The 18,398-nt window shown below is 47.5% G+C and overlaps 1 protein-coding gene across 4 annotated transcripts in view; it reads left to right on the top strand.

Annotated features, from left to right (window-relative positions):
- BEND3 (BEN domain containing 3) overlaps positions 1–11,905 on the top strand; it is a 46,912-nt gene extending 35,007 nt beyond the window's left edge. For all 4 annotated transcript variants that reach the window (XM_081526862.1, XM_081526859.1, XM_081526860.1 and 1 more), the window contains 2 exons: positions 134–336; positions 9,488–11,905. In XM_081526862.1, coding sequence (XP_081382988.1) covers positions 134–336; positions 9,488–11,737 — 2,453 coding nt within the window. In that variant the 3' untranslated portion in view covers positions 11,738–11,905. The remainder of the gene's footprint in view (positions 1–133; positions 337–9,487) is intronic.
- The last annotated feature ends 6,493 nt before the right edge of the window (positions 11,906–18,398 follow it).

The following is an 18,398-nucleotide window of genomic DNA, read 5'->3' on the forward strand; positions in this document are numbered from 1 at the left end:
TTATTACTCTTGACACTGTTATCTGAGTGAGAATATCAAAAGGTAGCTGCATAAAACCTGGTGCTTGGGGACCTGCTAAACCAGGCACTACCCAGTGGTCTCCCCACTGAGCCCCATTTCTTCTCTGCCACAGTTCTAAAAAATAACACTGTGAAAGTGGAGACGGAGGCCGAAGATGCTGCCCTGGACTGCTCAGTGAATTCCAGGTCCTCCGAGAAGCACCCTCTGGATGGCGTCTTCACTGCTCTCCAGGACTCCAGCAAGAGAAAGCCCCTGGGTGGTGAGGGCCCGCTGGACTCGGTCCCGAGCGTGAAGAGGCGGCGGCTTATTCCCGAGGTGAGGGCTTACTGGGAAAGCAGGAACTTGTTGACAGCAAGGACTGTTAATGAAAGCCTACTACATTTCACATAGCCTGCACCTTACTGGAGTAAGTGAGGCTCAGCTGGGCTTTTCCTAAATCAGGTCCATCTTTTGTATTTATTTGGGGAGCTTGTTCAGTGAATCTTTTTGTAAAGAGGGCAATTATTTTATAATATGCCTGTTACCCCTAACCTACCTATTTTATAAATTTGGTTTATTTCTTAATCACCTGCTGGTTATATTGAACTTGGCTGAATTCTGAGTGAGAGAAAATGAAACTGGTCACAGTGGTCCCCTCGAGCAGCCTGCAGTCCCCATGGGAGACAAGACAGATTCACACAACAGTGAAGACTGAGAAGAGAGGGGAGTTTGGGAGATGAGAATGCCTGGTCAGCAGAGCCTCCCTGCAGAGAGCCAGCTCACACCTTAAACTCTTAGCAGAACATTTTCCCAAGATAGCCTCCCCACCGCGCATACACACACACTTTTTGGGGGACTCAGGTAGGCATTTCAACTTCTTCATGTCTATCCAACAGAGCTCAAGTTTCAGAGCTCACTGTCATACATGGGGTGTCAGCCTGGGACTCCCTGGGTTGCTCTTGGTTTGTTTCAATTCTCTATTAGATGCTATAGCAGATTGGGAGTTGATAGGTTTTAGAGATTTAGTGAGCCTTTGAAAAGTAAAAACTATCCTTTTTCTTAACTGGCTAAGTCATGAGATTTAAGATTTTCACTGGATTTCAATATGCATGTTTACATTACATTATAATAAGGACTCATCTGCATTCCACATCATGGAACATTGAGGGTTACATTCATTTATTTATTTTATTTTTGGCTGTGCTGGGTTTTTGTTGCTGTGAGGGCTTTTCTCTAGCTGCAGCAAGCAGAGGCTACTCTGTAGTTGTGTGTGGACTTCTCAGGTTGAGGAACACAGGCTCAATAGTTGTGACACATGGGCTTAATTGCTCCTTGGCATCTTCCCAGACCAGGGACTGAACCTGTGTTTCCTGCATTGGCAGACGGATTCTTTACCACTGAGCCACTAGGGAAGCCCCACATACCTTTTCTTGTTTCATTTAATCCATATAACAGTGATGAGAGAATTAGTATCTCCTCCATGTAAGTTAAAGTCAAGTGCCAGAACACCAGTGGGGGAGCCTTGTTCCTGGTGTGAGGTGTCAGGAGTGGCTTAGAACACTCAGCACCCTGCTCCATATCAAGGAGGTGAGCCCCATCTTCTCTGATCCAGCCTGTAGGAATGGTCATTTCCAGAATGATTGGAGCCTGGAGTCATATAAGGGGGAGTTCACCATGGAGCCTTTGGCTGGTACCATGACCTCCCAAACTCAGGTCCCTCTATGGTGATGGGAGTGACACAGCTCCCTTATTGGTTCCTTATGTGGAGCATCAAGACAAGCCCAGCACAGAGCCTGCCCCACGTCAGCTTTCAGAGTGTTGGGTTTTTTCTCCCTAACTCCCATCTCCAACTACCACCCATTACGGTCAGTATTCAGCTGCCTCCAGGAGGAAAATGGCATGGAATTGCCAAGAGAGGCCTTCTGATGCCTTCCCAGACACCCCAGGCCTGAACGCCCTTGATTCTGAGCACTTTCCATCTTCTCCCTTGGTCCCAAGGAAGGGGATGAGGGTGAGGGGGAGGAATTGATTGGCAGCCCTGATGCTAAAGGTCCATCACTTCAAGCCCCTATCAGTGCTGAAGGCCTGTTCACGAGTGACATTTAGTGCAATACTTAGAAGAAAAATAAAACCTCCCTCCAAAAATTTAACAAAAGGCTGTATAAAGACATATTTGGCGCTTCCACTGGGAAAGGCACCATTGCCAAATTCAGCAGATGTGGGAGGTGAGTAGCCAGCATTTTTATTGCTAATCATCTTTTTATTCACAGAAGTGGGAGTGATATTCAAGAGCCCTGTGCCAGGTAGAAGTTAGCTTTGTTCTCCTGGGGTTCCTTGTGTCTTTGTTTTTAATCCTAAAGTGTGTCTGTGGTTTGTTTTTCAACTGGAGAGTGGAAATGCCATCTCATTCAATCAGTGCAAATGTACTGAAGACCTCCTAAGTGTCATTCACTGTGGTCCCAACTGGAGGTTCGTCATCATTTCCACAGCAGCCCGAGCGGATAGGCACCGTGGCCCTTCCCAGTTGAGTGAAGCTCAGAGAAGCTAGCACTCCCACGCCTGCTTGATTTGGAACTGTGCTTAAACACTGATGACCCTGAGGATTGTGGGGTGTTTGTAAGATGCTGTGAGGAGCTCCTGCTCTGATATTTGGCCATCCCTATGGTCTTTCTCTTCTCCCCTCATTATAGTTGCTTTATCCCCCCAGATTCTTATTTTTGGGGGGCATGTTAGCACATTCTTCATCCTTGCCGTACACTGTCGGCAGTGTAAGGATGACCCAAAGGATAAAAACAATGAGGGCAGAGACGGGCTTGTTCCCTTTGTCCCCAGGGTCTTGTAATATTTGTTTACTGGCTCTGTGTGGTAGACAGCTTATCTATTCCTTATCACTAGCTATACCTGGTTATTTAAGGATGATGATGATGAAGATAAACGTTCTATTAAAATTGAAAAGCATCACCCCTGCCTCAATTTTCTGGAGGTGAGTGGTGCTGCCAGCCTCTTAGGAGCCCTTTTTTATGGTCTGCCCTTGATGCCACATCAATCCTCAATTCCCTCCTCTGGAGGCATGCTGCTTTCTTGGTGTTCCAGTTTGCTGACTCTCTGGGCACCATTTAGCCATTCCTCTTTCGTTGAACTGAATTCAGTGACTGCTCTTGGATTTGGAGTCCTGAAGAAGATACTCGGTGCTGGGAGCCTCTCTGTGGTGACCCAGTCCCCGAGATGTCACTGGGCATAGACACGTGGGATCTCCTCTTAATAACCTACTCATGCCTCACTGGTAACCTACGTCAGCTTCTTTTCGATCAGTCAGATTCTCCAGCTGAGAGAGTTGGGCATTCCGGCTTGGGTCTGAGTGCTAGCAGAAGAATGAAATGTGTGATTGGATCCAGCAGAGATGCTGGTACTGCAGAGCCTGAGCTGTGTAGCAGAGTTCCCATATGGTTGGAAGATGAGCCTTGGAGAGTTGGGAATGGTGTCAGCCAGACACCAGTGCCAAGTAGCACAGATTTAAAGATTTCTTGATACTCCTAGACAGCTGAGCAGAGATTTTATCAGCAGCAGCAAATGCAGCCAGCCCATCATCATATCTTGGCAGTGTTTGTGGAATTAAATGGAGCACTGAGTGGACAGAACATCAATGTGGGCATATCTTAGGACCTTCCCTTTGGTGCTTGTGTAATGTTCTATGTTGAATTGTGTATCCAAGGTCTCTGGGAGCAAGGAATATTGCCCTCTGCTGGGACTCTAACTTAATTTTTATTCAAGCAAGTTAGCCAAAAATGTTTGTATTGATGGCAGTGTTTCTAACATGCCTGGTAGAAACTGAAATATTTTTATTAATGAGGCTGACTAGTGAGAGTTATTGGGGGGATTTCCAGTTCTGATCGACTCTGGCCTCTGCCTGCAGTAGGAATGTGGGGGGAGTCAAACTGCTTCTGTTTGTTTTGTTCAAACAGTTCACCCAAAAACTTTTCTCTGTACTTACTTCCTACTCCAAGTGTTAATGAAGGCAGATCCCCTTCAAAAACATGTACTCTTGTTGCATGGCATGTGAGTTTCTGGTGACCTCTCTCTGCATAGAATCTTATTTTAAATGTATTAGTGGAACTGCTTGTTACAAAGCCTTTGCTTGTCCCTTTCCAAAATCAGTTGTAATATAATTATGATTTTCTTTAATAATTGGCATTACACACTCAAATTTCTCTACATTGGTAAAACCTCATGGAAATCTCATAATCCATAGGACCTCCAAAATTATTTTGGTGCAATAAAATTTAATGGTGAGTAAATTGCTAAAAATCTTATTTATAATCTATAGAAATTAGCAAGTAAGAAGATTTCAATTTATTAGGGCAATGGTTTTCAACAGGGACCCACAGTTGTAAATCCACCTTATAGAGCCATTCGGTTCACATATTTGAAATAGAATAAAACTTGTTGAATGTATTTACTGTGTGCAGTGCCCTCTGATATTTTCTGTTGTTTTCTTTCTTCCTTCCTATCTGTCTTTCACACTTCCTCCTTCCCTCCCTCTTTTATGCTGGTCTTGACCCATCAAATCAGTGTCATCATTTCTGAACGGGTCATATGACAACCCACAGTTCCAAACATGCTGCCTCAGGGGTAAAGATTTTTCAACCATTTCCATTCCATCCTTTCTCCATATTTCTGATGTGTGTATGTGGTTTCTTTCCTTTCTTCCTTCCTTTTTAAAATTATCCTTTGCTCTCTGCCAGACAGCAGAACTAAAGAACTGAAAAGAGTCTGAAACCCCACCTTGAGCTCACCTGTGCTTCTTGGACTCCTCCCAGCCCAACCTTTAGGGCAAACAGACCTCTAAGAATTCCTTCCATGAGTGACTTACAGTGCTACACTGGAGGAAAGTTCTCCTTTCATTTAAGTTCTTAAGTTACTTATACCTTCCTTAACTCATGTTACGTTCTTAAGTTCCCCGCTTTATTTAATAGTTAAGAGTAATCATTACAACTAGTTCAATAAAAAGCCCATAGAATTGTCACTGCTCTGGCTTGGGAAGAACACTGTTAATAATAATTGTAATATAACAGTAAATATTTATTAAGCACTTACTGCTATTCAGACACGGGTTCGGCGTGTCATATTCATTATCTCATTAGGTCCTCATAGCTACCCTGGTACCTGAGACAGGGACCATTATATATTCCTGAGTTACACACAGGAAGCTGACATGTCAGGGGTCACGCAGAGGACCCATCCACTCCTTTATACCTCTCTTATTTTTGTTGTTTAGTCGCTAAGTTGTGTGTGACCTTTTGTGATTCCATGGACTGTAGTCGTATTTAGATACGTGCGACTCTTCTGCAACCCCACGGAATGTAGCCCACCAGGCTCTTCTGTCCATGAGGTTTTCCACGCAAGAATACTGGAATGGGTTGCCATTTCCTCCTCCAGGGGATCTTCTCGACCCAGGGATCGAATCGAACCCGTGTCTCCTGCATTGGCAGGTAGGTTCTTTACCACTGAGCCACCAGGGAGGCCTTATACTTCTCTACACTCATGTTATTCATGAAGCTAGTGGCCTCTTTGAACATTTTTCTTAAGCATTTATTTGAGAGTGGTAGACACTTTACCCTGCTTAACAAAGGTTCAGTGAGCGCTGTGTGTCCCAGGCACTTTGCAGGACACTGGAGATGGAGTAGGGAAGACCAGGTCCCACGTGTAACCATCATGCAGTGTGGTGAAGGTACAGATAGGTCTCAGGGAGGAAACCCCACGAGGGAGAGGGGTGGGCAGCAGGCTCGCTCTAGCCAAGTAGGCCCCTGGTCCTCTGCTCATGGGCAGTAGTAGGAGGGTCAGGGATCTCTGACCCTTCATCAGGTTTGTTTTTGGTTACCTCTGTGGGATAGTTAGAGCTTCCCTGGTGGCTCAGATGGTAAAGAATCTGCCTGCAATGCAGGAGACCCAAGTTCCATCCCAGGGTTGGTAAGATCTCCTGGAGAAAGGAATGGCTACCCACTCTAGTGTTCTTGACTGGAGAATTTCATGGACAGAGGAGCCTGGCAGGCTATAGTCCATGGGGTCGCAAAGAGTCGGATATAACTGAGTGAATAACATACACATATATGGGATAATTAAAACATTTGAAAGAATCCCATTATTTTTCAGGTTCCTGAGAGAGTAAGGTAGGTGTTCTTTTGCATGGTTGTTGTCAGCAGAGATGCAGGAGAAAAATTAACCGGTGTTTAATATGAGTCTGATGATTCCATTATCTAAAAAAGAGGGTCTGGGGAATTCCATGACGCTCCAGCGGCAAGGACTCCCAGCTCCCGTGCAGGGGGCACGGGGACATGCACAGGGAGACTGTCCGTGGGCTCTTGCCACCTCGGGCCTTTGTGTCGCTCACCTGCCGCTGTAGGGGCAGTCCCTCCAGAGATTGTCTCTTTTCCCTATTTTTTTTTTTTTTTAAGGTTGCAAGAGTAAAGCACCTCATGTACTGTGTCGTGCTGGCATTTGTGTTATCTGAAGGCTTACAAATGACACTGAATCTGCCTGAATGAGATAAACCCGGGATAAACACTGTCTTCCCAGCCCTGGCCATCCAGCGAGGCCCAATGGCTTGTTAGAAATGTAGAGCCTCGAATCAGAATCTGTATTTTCACTAGATCCCAGGAGATTCATATGGACATTAGACTTTCAGAAGTGCTGCGATAGATCAGGCTACACAACCATATTTTTCCCCAGCATCCTAAGGAGGCACTTTGTTCTCTTCCATTTTCTAGTTGCCCGAGGCTCGCATATGTCTGGAAGAACATGCTTTGTGCTTCAACCCTACCTGCTCCCCTGACACCCACCACTGCTCTCCAGTTAGCTCTTCTGCTTAAATAGGCCCTCAAAAATATATTCCAGTATACTTTGGGGTCAAATTCAACATTTGTCAAAAACAGGTTTATGACCGAAATGTAATGAACAGCATATTTAAAACATACCATTTGATATGTTTTGATGTCTACATACCAGTGAAACCACACCACAATCAAGATGAGAAACATATCATGACCTGTTACCGTGAAAGTTGCCTTGTGTCCCTTTACATCCTTTCCCCTGCTTTCTGTCACTAAAGATGAGTTTGCCTTTTTTAGAATTTTATACGAATGGCGTCCTACAGGCCTCTTATCTATCTGGTTTCTTTTACTCAGCTTAATTATTTTGAGGTTCATCATGAGTACCAGGTTGGTCAGCTCTGTTGCTGAGTAGTACTCTGCTGTAAACACAGTATATCTATATACTTGTTCATAAAAATTAGGGTTGTTTCCAGTTGGGAGCTGTTTATAAACAGGGCTGCCATGAACATCTGCATAAAAGTATTTGATCATGTGCTTTCATTTTGCTTGGTAAATAAATAACTAGGAATGGAATACCTGGATCATATGGTCCAACGTATAACTTCTTAAAAAAAAAAATACCAACTGTTTTCCAAGGTGGTTATACCATTTTATATCTACCCTAGCAGCCTATGAGAGTTCCAGTTCCTTCATGTCATCTCTATCACTCAGTATCATCTCTTTTTTTTTATTATACCCATCCTTGTGGGGAGCGATATGCTATCTCAGTGTGGTTTTAATGTCGTGCATGTTCCTAAGCATCTATTATACAGGATCTTAGTTCCGTGATCAGGGATCCAGCCCATGCCCTGTGCAGTGGAAATGTGGAGTCTTAACCACTGTACCTCCATGAAAGTCCCACTGAGCATCTTTGTATGTGCTTATCTGCCATTTATATAGCTTCTCCGAAGTGACTGTTGAAACTTAATTGGGTTATGTGTCATTGAGTTTGAGTGTTCTTTATGTAATCTGGATTCAGGTCCTTTATCAGATAAATGATATGTCTTATTTCTTCCAGTCTAGGCTTGTTTTTCATTTTTAAAGAAGTTTTAAATTTTGATGAAGTCCAGTTTATTAATTTGTTTTCTTATGGATCATGCTTCTGTGTTATATCTGAGAAGTATTTGCCTAAAACAGTGTTGTAAAGGATTGCTCTTATGTTTTCTTTTAGAGGTGTTAGTATTTTAATTTGAAAGTGAAAAGTGAAAGTTGCTCAGTCGTGCTCTTTGCAACCCCATCAACTATACAGTCCCTGGAATTCTCCAGACTAGAATACTGGAGTGGGTAGCCTTTCCCTTCTCCAGGGGGTCTTCCTAACCAAGGGATCGAACCCAGGTCTCCCACACTGCAGGTGGATTCTCTACCAGCTGAGCTACAAGGGAAGCCCAGAATTTTAAGTTAGTTTTTATTTTTATATCCATGATCCATTTTTTATATGATACATGTAGGATGAAAGTTTTTTCCTTTTTTTTTTTTTTGCACATGTATGTCCAATATTTCTAGCATCATTTGTTGAAAAGATTCTCCTTTCTCTACTGAATTGCCTTTGAACCTGTGTTGAAAATCATTTGTCCATATAAATGTCAGTAAACCTCTTAAACCACACAGGGCCTAGCATTAGGGAAAACCACTAATGAAAGCAATAAGGACTCTAGGATCCCAAATGGTCTGGGCAGTCGCCTTCTGGTATGAAGTTTGGACTCAAGCTTTGGCATCTCAAACAGGCCCTGGAAGTACATTGAGAGTGGACCTGCAAAGTATGCCAACCTTGGGCAAGTTGAGATAATTCCTGAAATCATTAATTCTCTCACTGTTTTCTATTGAGCAAGGCTGGAGAGTACATAGAAAGTACCTTTCTAGATGTATAGGAAAGGTGTCAATTCATTACACACAGTGGGTGCTTTAGAACCTGGGGCTTAAAACTCTTCAGCCGTTCTCATTGAGAAGGGCTGCTGGAACTAGGAGACTGAGACTTAGAAGCCTAGGAGGCCTCATCACTTCACAGAATCCGCAGTTGGTTGGGCTTGGGGCAATTCTGCGCCTTTTCAGTGTGAAATAAGACATGACTCCAGGCAGTGGTAGAGTTGGCAGCTGACTGTGGCTCTCTACACTCCAGTTTTTCCATGCTCAGCACCGTGCATCTTGGGAGCTGTCCAGAGTAGAGACGCCTGCTCTCCTAGAGTCTGCAGACTGGACAACAGGCTGTGCTTTCTGTAGATGCCGTTGGCAGGACTCCTGCCTGTCTGAGAGCAGTCAGGGCAATGAGGTGACCTGTCCATAGCCAGGTTGCCACAGGAGCACTTCTTGTTTCTGGGGTCTCTCTCCCATCCCTCATGGGCTCTTGCCAGGCCTTGTCAGCATCTGTGTTCGGTCTGTGGACAGGAAGTTTAGGGATGGTGTCCTCCAGGAATTGAAAGCCTCTGGGGTCCAGCCTGAGCCTCTCAGGGATTAGGGAGAGCAAGCAAGTTTGGCCCTGGGATGCAGGTTTGTGTTAGTGGTGTGTTCTGGACCCAAAGAACGGTTCTCAGGCAAGGGAAACACTTTCTCACAGGCTCCTGAGATTGACCTGGGCCCCTCTGTGTGTGACAGAACCCTCACCTGATGTACTTTTTGTCTTCCAGACGCTCCTAGCAGGCATGCGGAACCGGGAGAACAGCTCGCCCTGCCAGGGCAATGGGGAGCCAGCAGGCCGGGGCAAGAACTCGGGCTCCGTGTGGCCCAGCGAGGAGGAGCCTGGCCACGACGTGAGCACGCCCTCCTACAAGAAGCCTCTGTACGGCATCTCACACAAGATCATGGAGAAGAAGAACCCTCCCACGGGGGACATGCTCAACACCTATGAGCTCTCAGAGAAGGTGAACCCCAGCAACAGCCCCTCACCACTGCGGCTTCTGAATGAGACACAGAAGCGGGACACTGGTGGCCCTGCAGCAGCCACCGACAGCGACCCCAACATCTACTTTCTCATCCAGAAGATGTTCTACATGCTCAACACGCTCTCCTCCAACATGTCGCAGCTGCACAGTAAGGTGGACCTGCTCTCCCTGGAGGTGAGCCGAATCAAGAAGCAGGTGAGCCCCACTGAGATGGTGGCCAAGTTCCAGCCGCCGCCCGAGTACCAGCTCACGGCGGCCGAGCTCAAGCAGATCGTGGACCAGAGCCTGTCTGGCGGCGACCTGGCCTGCCGCCTGCTGGTGCAGCTCTTCCCAGAGCTCTTCAGTGACGTGGACTTCTCCCGGGGCTGTGGCGCCTGCGGCTTTGCGGCCAAGCGGAAGCTGGAGTCGCTGCACCTGCAGCTTATCCGGAACTACGTGGAGGTCTACTACCCATCAGTGAAGGACACAGCCGTGTGGCAGGCCGAGTGCCTGCCCCAGCTGAACGACTTCTTCAGCCGCTTCTGGGCCCAGAGGGAAATGGAGGACAGCCAGCCCAGCGGCCAGGTGTCTGGCTTCTTCGAGGCAGAGCCCCAGGTGGACGCTGGCCACTTCCTGGACAGCAAGGAGCAGGAGGAGGCCCTGTCCCTGGACCGCAGCAGCACCATTGCCTCTGATCATGTGGTGGACACGCAGGACCTCACCGAGTTGCTGGATGAGGCCTCATCCCCTGGCGAATTCGCGGTCTTCCTTTTGCACCGGCTCTTCCCCGAGCTCTTCGACCACCGGAAGCTGGGTGAGCAGTACAGCTGCTACGGGGATGGCGGTAAGCAGGAGCTGGACCCGCAGCGGCTGCAGATCATCCGCAACTACACAGAGATCTACTTCCCCGACATGCAGGAGGAGGAGGCCTGGCTGCAGCAGTGTGCCCAGCGCATCAACGACGAGCTGGAGGGCCTGGGGCTGGACGCGGGCAGTGAGGGCGAGCCCCCGCGAGACGACTGCTACGACTCGTCCAGCCTGCCCGATGACATCTCCGTGGTCAAGGTGGAAGACAGCTTCGAGGGCGAGCGGCCCGGCCGGCGGTCCAAGAAGATCTGGCTGGTGCCCATCGACTTCGACAAGCTGGAGATTCCGCAGCCCGACTTCGAGGTGCCAGGCGCCGACTGCCTGCTGAGCAAGGAGCAGCTGCGCAGCATCTATGAGAGCAGCTTGTCCATTGGCAACTTTGCCTCGCGCCTGCTGGTGCACCTGTTCCCGGAGCTCTTCACCCACGAGAACCTGCGCAAGCAGTACAACTGCAGCGGCTCCCTGGGCAAGAAGCAGCTGGACCCTTCCCGTATCAAGCTCATCCGCCACTACGTGCAGCTGCTCTACCCACGGGCCAAGAATGACCGTGTCTGGACACTGGAGTTCGTGGGCAAACTGGACGAGCGCTGCCGGCGCCGGGACACGGAGCAGAGGCGCTCCTACCAGCAGCAGCGCAAGGTCCACGTGCCGGGCCCTGAGTGCAGGGACCTGGCCAGCTATGCAATCAACCCCGAGCGGTTCCGGGAGGAATTTGAGGGGCCCCCTCTGCCTCCCGAAAGGAGCAGCAAGGACTTCTGCAAGATCCCCCTGGACGAGCTGGTGGTGCCCTCGCCCGACTTCCCGGTGCCTTCGCCGTACCTGCTGTCCGACAAGGAAGTGCGCGAGATCGTGCAGCAGAGCCTCTCCGTGGGCAACTTCGCCGCCCGGCTGCTCGTCAGGCTCTTCCCCGAACTCTTCACCGCCGAGAACCTGCGGCTGCAGTACAACCACTCTGGAGCGTGCAACAAGAAGCAGCTGGACCCCACACGCTTGCGGCTCATCCGCCACTACGTGGAGGCCGTGTACCCGGTGGAGAAGATGGAGGAGGTGTGGCACTACGAATGTATCCCGAGCATCGACGAACGCTGCCGCCGCCCCAACAGAAAGAAATGCGACATCCTGAAGAAAGCCAAGAAGGTGGAGAAGTGAGGGGTGCCTGGGGCACTGAGCGTCGCCCCCTGCCCCCCGCCACCACGAGCCCGAGCCGCGTCCACAGCCGCGCACCTTATATCGGCGGGGCGGGGCCTGCTGCATTTGCACACGCGACCGCCCAGCCGGCCACGGCCATGACAAAGAAGCCTCGCATTTGGTCTCTTGTACTTACGACTTTTGTTCTGTGTTCCTGGTGGTGCAGCCAGAGTCTGGGGAGAGCAGAGCTGCGAGGGCAGAGGGGCCTCAGGAGTCAGGGTTCCCTCTCCTCCGCAGTGTCCTCCCAGTCCCCTCACCATTTGAAATGCAAATCAAGCAACCCTCTTGTTCCTCTTCCCACATTTTACATCTTCCATTTTTATCAAAAAAAAAAAAAAAAAAAATTTTTTTTTTTTTTTTTAAATTAAAAAGAAACCCTTTTTAAGAAAATCACTGGGCTCTGTGGAGGCCATTTTACTCAGAAAAAAAAATTTTTTAATATTTGAGATGAAGTACTGTAGGATGACTTCAGTCACTGGGAATTCTTTTTAAGATGGTTTCGGATATATGAAATTTTTAGAAGTGCCATGTTCATGCATGATGGCTGATAGCTTCAGGTGGCATAGAGACAGATTTTACTGACCTTGTCTTTTATTAATACATCGGATCTTGGAAGAGTCAGGATGCCTCTTGGATGGCAGTGGAGAGGATGGAGTAGTTTGATGTCCTTTCTGACCAAGGTCAGTTGCACTCTCTCTCCCACTGTGGTGCCGAGGAAGGGGCTATGGGGACGGCCTGGTCTGGCCTGTCTCACACTGCTGCGCCAGTAGAATGTTGTGCTCACCCTGTAGATGAGAACACTGGATGGTGATGATGGTGATATGAATGTAGATAGACGTGGAAACACGTTCATAATGTCTTCATTTGAGCTGTGTCCTTCCACTGCCCTCTTTCCTTCCTACACAAGGATGCTGGTTAGAGGGGCAAACACATTTCCTTGGAAAACTGTGTGGATATTTGGCTTCTTATTTAAGGATGGGTCCCATTGGGCTCACCAAGAACTGTTTACTTTCCATGTGTGTGTTTGTATAAAACCCAAGTTCTGGGAGCTGTATGGTGGCTTCACCACACCTCAGTGTCGGCTCCTCCAGTCAGTACACATCCTTGTTCCTCAGGGCCGGGCTTAAACCATGGGCTCTCTTGAGGATACCTGGTGTTGGAAGGACACAGGCCATCTGAAATAGGGCTCCCGTATCCCTTTCCGGGATCCACTCAGAGCTTTCCCTTTGGGCCCCCAGAAGGTCCTGCTCTCCTACATCTGGCCGGTCCCTCAGCCTCAGGATGAGACACCTATTTTCCCTGGTTGGGAAGGTCACACTGCTCCGGGCCAGTGGCATACTCTCCAGGATTCCAACCAGGAAACTCCCCAACAGGTAAATCCTTAATGTAAAAACAATACTTTTACCTACCTGACTTTGGGGGCTAGTGCCTAAGAGGGAAAGGGAACAGTCTAAACACAATACATCATACCAGAAAGCTAGAAAATAAATTGAATCACACAGGGTAGTTAGTTGTAAAACCCTTGTGGAATGTTAACAGATTTAATAACCTAATGGCTTAATATTTTGCTACCTTAAAATGCAGAAATAATAGAAACAATCTGTGAAGTCTCTTCATACAGATAAGGACTTCAGCTTTAGTCACTGTATGATGGAACTTTGCCTGCACTCGCGGCCATTTTTTTTTAAATGACAGGATTCTGAGCAGTGTAAAGTTGCCAGTCTAACTTCAGTAAATTTGCTTTTAAATGTCATTTACAGATTATTTCAGTTGTAACTGCGGACCTAAATTATTGCAATTTGGAAACACACAGGGACTTAATGACTCTCTCCCACCCACCCACATACATCTGTACACACACATTTCTTAGTAAAAAACTGAAGTGAGATGAAGGGGACCGACATAAATAACAAGCTCAACCTCTTTGTGCCTGGAAAGGAGGAGGACTGGAGCAGCCGGAGACTCACTTCCCCCTCTCCTGGGCCTTTCTCTATGCCTTAGTCTCTCCAGCACACAAATGCATGCCTGCGTGCATGTGCGTGCACACACACCCAAAGATGGCAGTGGCACTCTCTCCCTCACCAATCCTGTGAGTGGGAGGGTGCTGTGGAATTTGTTCTGGTCTCTAGGATGTATCCAAGAGGATTCCAAGCCATGTGAAAATTGCCCTGCTTTCTAGAGGGTGCAATGTGACCCTGCAACTTTAGAAGCACAATCATTTAATAATTTTTTTTTAAATCATCCTATCTACCCACAATAGAGATGTCAACAGGTTCTAGGAATTAAATATATCTCTTTATAACCTAGAGCATGTTCAGTTTTTGGAAACCGTGTTTTGATGGTTTCTTTAATACCTTTTCTGAATGGGGCTTCTTCCCCCAAATCTTAGAGTCCCTTCCAGTGAAGAGAGGAGGACGCTCTCTGTGTGAGCTGTATCTTGTCTCTGGACTGACTCACCAGGACCCACCTGCAGGTCCTGTGTCTTTCTGTCTGGTGTCCTCAGCCTCCAGCCATACAGGTGGGTACCAGGGGCTTTTTTTTTTTTTTTTTTTACATGAAGCAATAGAATTATAAAATGCCTAAATTTTTTTCAAAATTTAATGTTTTCCATAAAATCTGTTGGCAAAACCCCTACTCCCTCCCCATCTAAATTCTTTGATTTTTGTTAATACTTGTTTGTGTTTGGGGAATTTTTTCTCCCTCACATCCAGAAGTAGCACAGACACATTCTGATGTTGAGTAAAATAGCACGTCACAATAGGTGGTAGTGTCCCTCGTTTTTCTGTTAGTGAAGTTTTAAAAGAATGTACGAAGATAGTCATGAATGTACTAAGTGTTCTAATCCTGCTTCCGTTCACTTTGGTTGTGTCTACATGACAACACAGGTTTGACAGGGAATAAAGTTGTGCCCAGTGTCATGGGTGTTAGTGTGCCCCTCCCCCTCAGTGTTGGACCCCCACCCTTCCTTGCTTTTTAAGTTTGGTGGGAGGGGGTACCACATCAGCAGCAATCATCAACCAACCAATGGGATCTACTTAGTGGTAAGAGGATTAAGTGTTTAAATGCTAAGAGTCACTGGCCTGACCACACCATAGTATGGCCACTTGGGTTCCTGCAGACATGGCTTCATTTTCTACCTTTGCCCCAAATGTTTACTGCTTGCCTGATTGAGGAGGAGGGTCTCAAGACCTCAGATTGGAGCCCATTGAGCTCTTACCCTGCCTCGCCATGGAGAGAGATGCTATGAAGTAGTGGGACTTCCCTGGTGGTCCAGTGGTTACCACTCTGTGCTTCCACTGCAGGGGGCACGGGTTCTATCCCTGGTCAGGGAAATAAGATCCCACCTGCTATAGGGCCAAAAAAAGAAGAAAAGAAGAAGTGGGGGCCCCGGGGCCAAGGGACTCTTAATGTCATTCAGAGATACTTGTCTCTTGTAGATCCAGCCTTAATGTTTTTCTGACATCCTAGTGATAGCAGACCCTGCGCAAAGTGGATATCAGAGTTAATACTGTGAGGAGACAAAATAATGAGAATAGTTTTACCAAAGATAATCAAACATTGCATAATGTCTGCATTTTACCATTGATTTGAGTGCACCCTTAGAAAACTGAATGTAACAAAAACCCAGGACATTTTTTGGAAATTGTATGCTCTCTAGCAACTGTGTGAATTTTTATACAAGCACTGTTTTATGAGTTATATAAAATGTTATAAAAATATGGTCTCCTAACATCTTATTTTCTTAGGGCAGAGGTCTCTCAGTACTTATGGGTCTATTTGTCTTTGCGTGGGGCTTCACCACCCCCTCCCAGGGGAGGGCAGGGGCACTCAGGCCACCACGGCCTCTCGGGCTTCCACACTCGGGGTGTCGGGGTGCAGTTTGTCACAGCTGAATGACTGAGACGTCACCAAATAAGCCCTAGCGCATTGCTTACACAAACCGCTTCCCAGCCCTGCAGTAGAGGCACAGCTGACCTTCCCTTCCCTGGTCGGCTGCCAGACCCGCCCTGTTGCCAAACTGGAGGAGTTTCAGTTCACTCTTTCTTTTCCACTTTGGATTAAATGGGATTTAGTTCCTCAAGGCAAACCTATTATTAACTGATAACAAAAGGATGCATGTTTTTCTCTTGCCTCATTGGCGAATTATAAATCATTAAATAATATTTCGCAGTAAAAATAATATCAAGCTATCAGACATTTTTTAGACCTAGAGGTCACGTGGTATAAAATGCGTCGTGGCCTGTGATTGGAGTGAGCTTCCCACAGCGAGCGAGCACTCGGCCCAGACGCGCACACCTGTGCGGCGAGCCGCACTGCGCCCCGAGTGCGCACACCTGTGCGGGCAGCCGTGCGCAGGTCAGGGCTGGTCGGGACTGGAGCCTGATTTACTCCATAAGCAAGTTGAAACAAGACTTGAAGGCGAAATTCTTTAGATCCTTTCTGTCCGTATGTATCTTTGTTTTCGACCAAAAAAAAAACAAAGTCCGTTTCCTCAGCTGCCACTAAGGTGCACGGTCCATCCGCGAGTAATTGTCTATCCGCGAGTTATACGGCATGCGGCAGCCTCCGCTGAGCTCACTGGCATCTGTTCGCCTTCAGCCTGCACGGGAACGGTGAGGTGGGTGAGTGAGGTGACCGTCACTGAGGGTAAGATCAATGCCCTCATTAGAGCGGCGTGTAAACGGTGTGCCTTTATGGCCAGGCTTGTTTGCAGAGGCTCTGGCCAATGTCAACATTAGGTGCCTCATCTGCCATGTTGTGGCTGGGAGACCTGCCCGACAGGAGGTCTCACCCCTCCACTCGCCTGTCCCAGCTAAGAAGAAGGAAGTGAAAACAAAGAGGAATCTGAGGAGTGTGATGATGACCTGGGGCTTTGGTCTTTTTGACTAAACCTGTTTAGAGACAGGCTCAATAAAAAGCTGAGCTCTTTGCTGCTGCTGTCTTGCAAATAACAATAATAGAGAATTTCAGTGGGCTTACTTGTAAAAGCCAGTTCTCAGAAATAAGAACTCCATACCAGATTATTCTGATTATTGGAATGGTGAGATGCAGTGGACACTTTAAGAGCTTCCAGAGAAATCTAAAATCCCCAAGCCAGTGATGGGAAAGGCACGAACATCCATCGCCCGCTTGCTTGGATGGCAATGTTGGGCCTACCTGAGTGTATACAACATGCCAGGCACACTGCTGAGAGTTTCTCCTGGATCAGAGCTGGTGAAGGTCTCAGAAGCCCTGTGAGGTAAGTTCCCTAATTAAACCTGTGTCCATCTCATTTAATTCTTGTTAAAACTCCGTGTCTTGGGCAATGTTATTTCCGTTTTGTGGTGAGGAAGCAGAAAGAGGTCCACACAAACTGCGGTGCCAAGATTTGAGTCTGCCTTGTGCACCACACCATCTCTAAACACCCCCTGAGCCGCATGCAGTATAAAACACAGACATTCAGACCTGAAAGTCAGTTCATCTGATTTTAGATATGGGTGCCGGTTCTCAAATTGCCCTGGCTGAAATAATTGTGGCCATTTGTGGACAGACATGTTCTGGTAAGAGTAAATTTTTTGAGATTGTGAAAGTAATTGCCGTGGATCGGATTCCTTAGGAGCAGAGTGTGAGACTAGGGATCTTGTGCAGTTGATTGAGGACCTGCTCCCAGGAGAAAAGGTGCGAGAGAAACAGAATAGAGCCAGGGAAGGCCATAAGCAAGAGTGTGGTCTCTGCAGTCCAGCCTCATTGCCACCTACTGTGAGGCCTTAGAACATGAACTGTTTTGCAGAATTAGTACCAGGTGAAGCAAAGGGGTCAGCTGGTCATTGAGATCTCCAGGGGAAGGGGTAGTTGGCCTGGCGGGGTGGCTCCCTTTGCCAAGGGCAGTGTTCCAGAAGGGCCATTGTGAGTGGTTAGCTGGCCCTTAACAGTGAGGGGGTGGGTGTGCCAGCAAAGGGGATCTGGGTGGGACTCCATCGGCATCCACTAAGAGGCAGACCCGCCAGACTGCATGTTTAACCAGGTCATGGGGCCCCATCTGCCAGAGTTTCTCAGTCTGTTGGAACCTGAATTCTCAGGGTGGGGCCTGAGAATCTGCATTTCTAAGGCGTTCCCCTTCTCTAATGAGGTGGTGCCCGATGCTGATGTCCAGAGGCTGCAGAAACATGTAACTTCAAAAAATACACTGTGTACATCCCAGAAATGGAAAGCTTAGCACTTAGTAGAGCTAGATCTGAGCTGAAATAAGTGGTTTCCTGTTGTGTTCAAATAAAACTGACTTTTTAAAAAGTACAAACTATAAGTTTATTAATGAGGGGATCCTTAATACTGTGAAACAGGGGGTCTGGTCCTTGGTGGAATCATCAGGGAAAACTTCCCCAAGGAACTGGATGGCTAGCCTAGATTTGAGAATGAGGAATTAATTAGGTGAAAAGTTCAGCATGCAAACAAGCTTTGGGGTGAGAGAAGAACCTCTTAGGAAACAATTAAAGGAGGCCAATGGAGGCTGGAACTAGAGGAGGAGGAGTTTCGTGAAGCTGCAGAAGCAGTCCGGGGCTGGAGGACTTTGTCTTCACTGAACTGCCCTTCGATCAGTAAGAAAAGAAGAAACCCTTCACCTGTTCTGAGTAGGGAGGGGAAT

This window comes from Giraffa tippelskirchi, chromosome 9 (genome assembly GCF_054371585.1).
Source record: "Giraffa tippelskirchi isolate mGirTip1 chromosome 9, T2T-mGirTip1v1.2.pri, whole genome shotgun sequence".
NCBI lineage: Eukaryota > Metazoa > Chordata > Mammalia > Artiodactyla > Giraffidae > Giraffa > Giraffa tippelskirchi.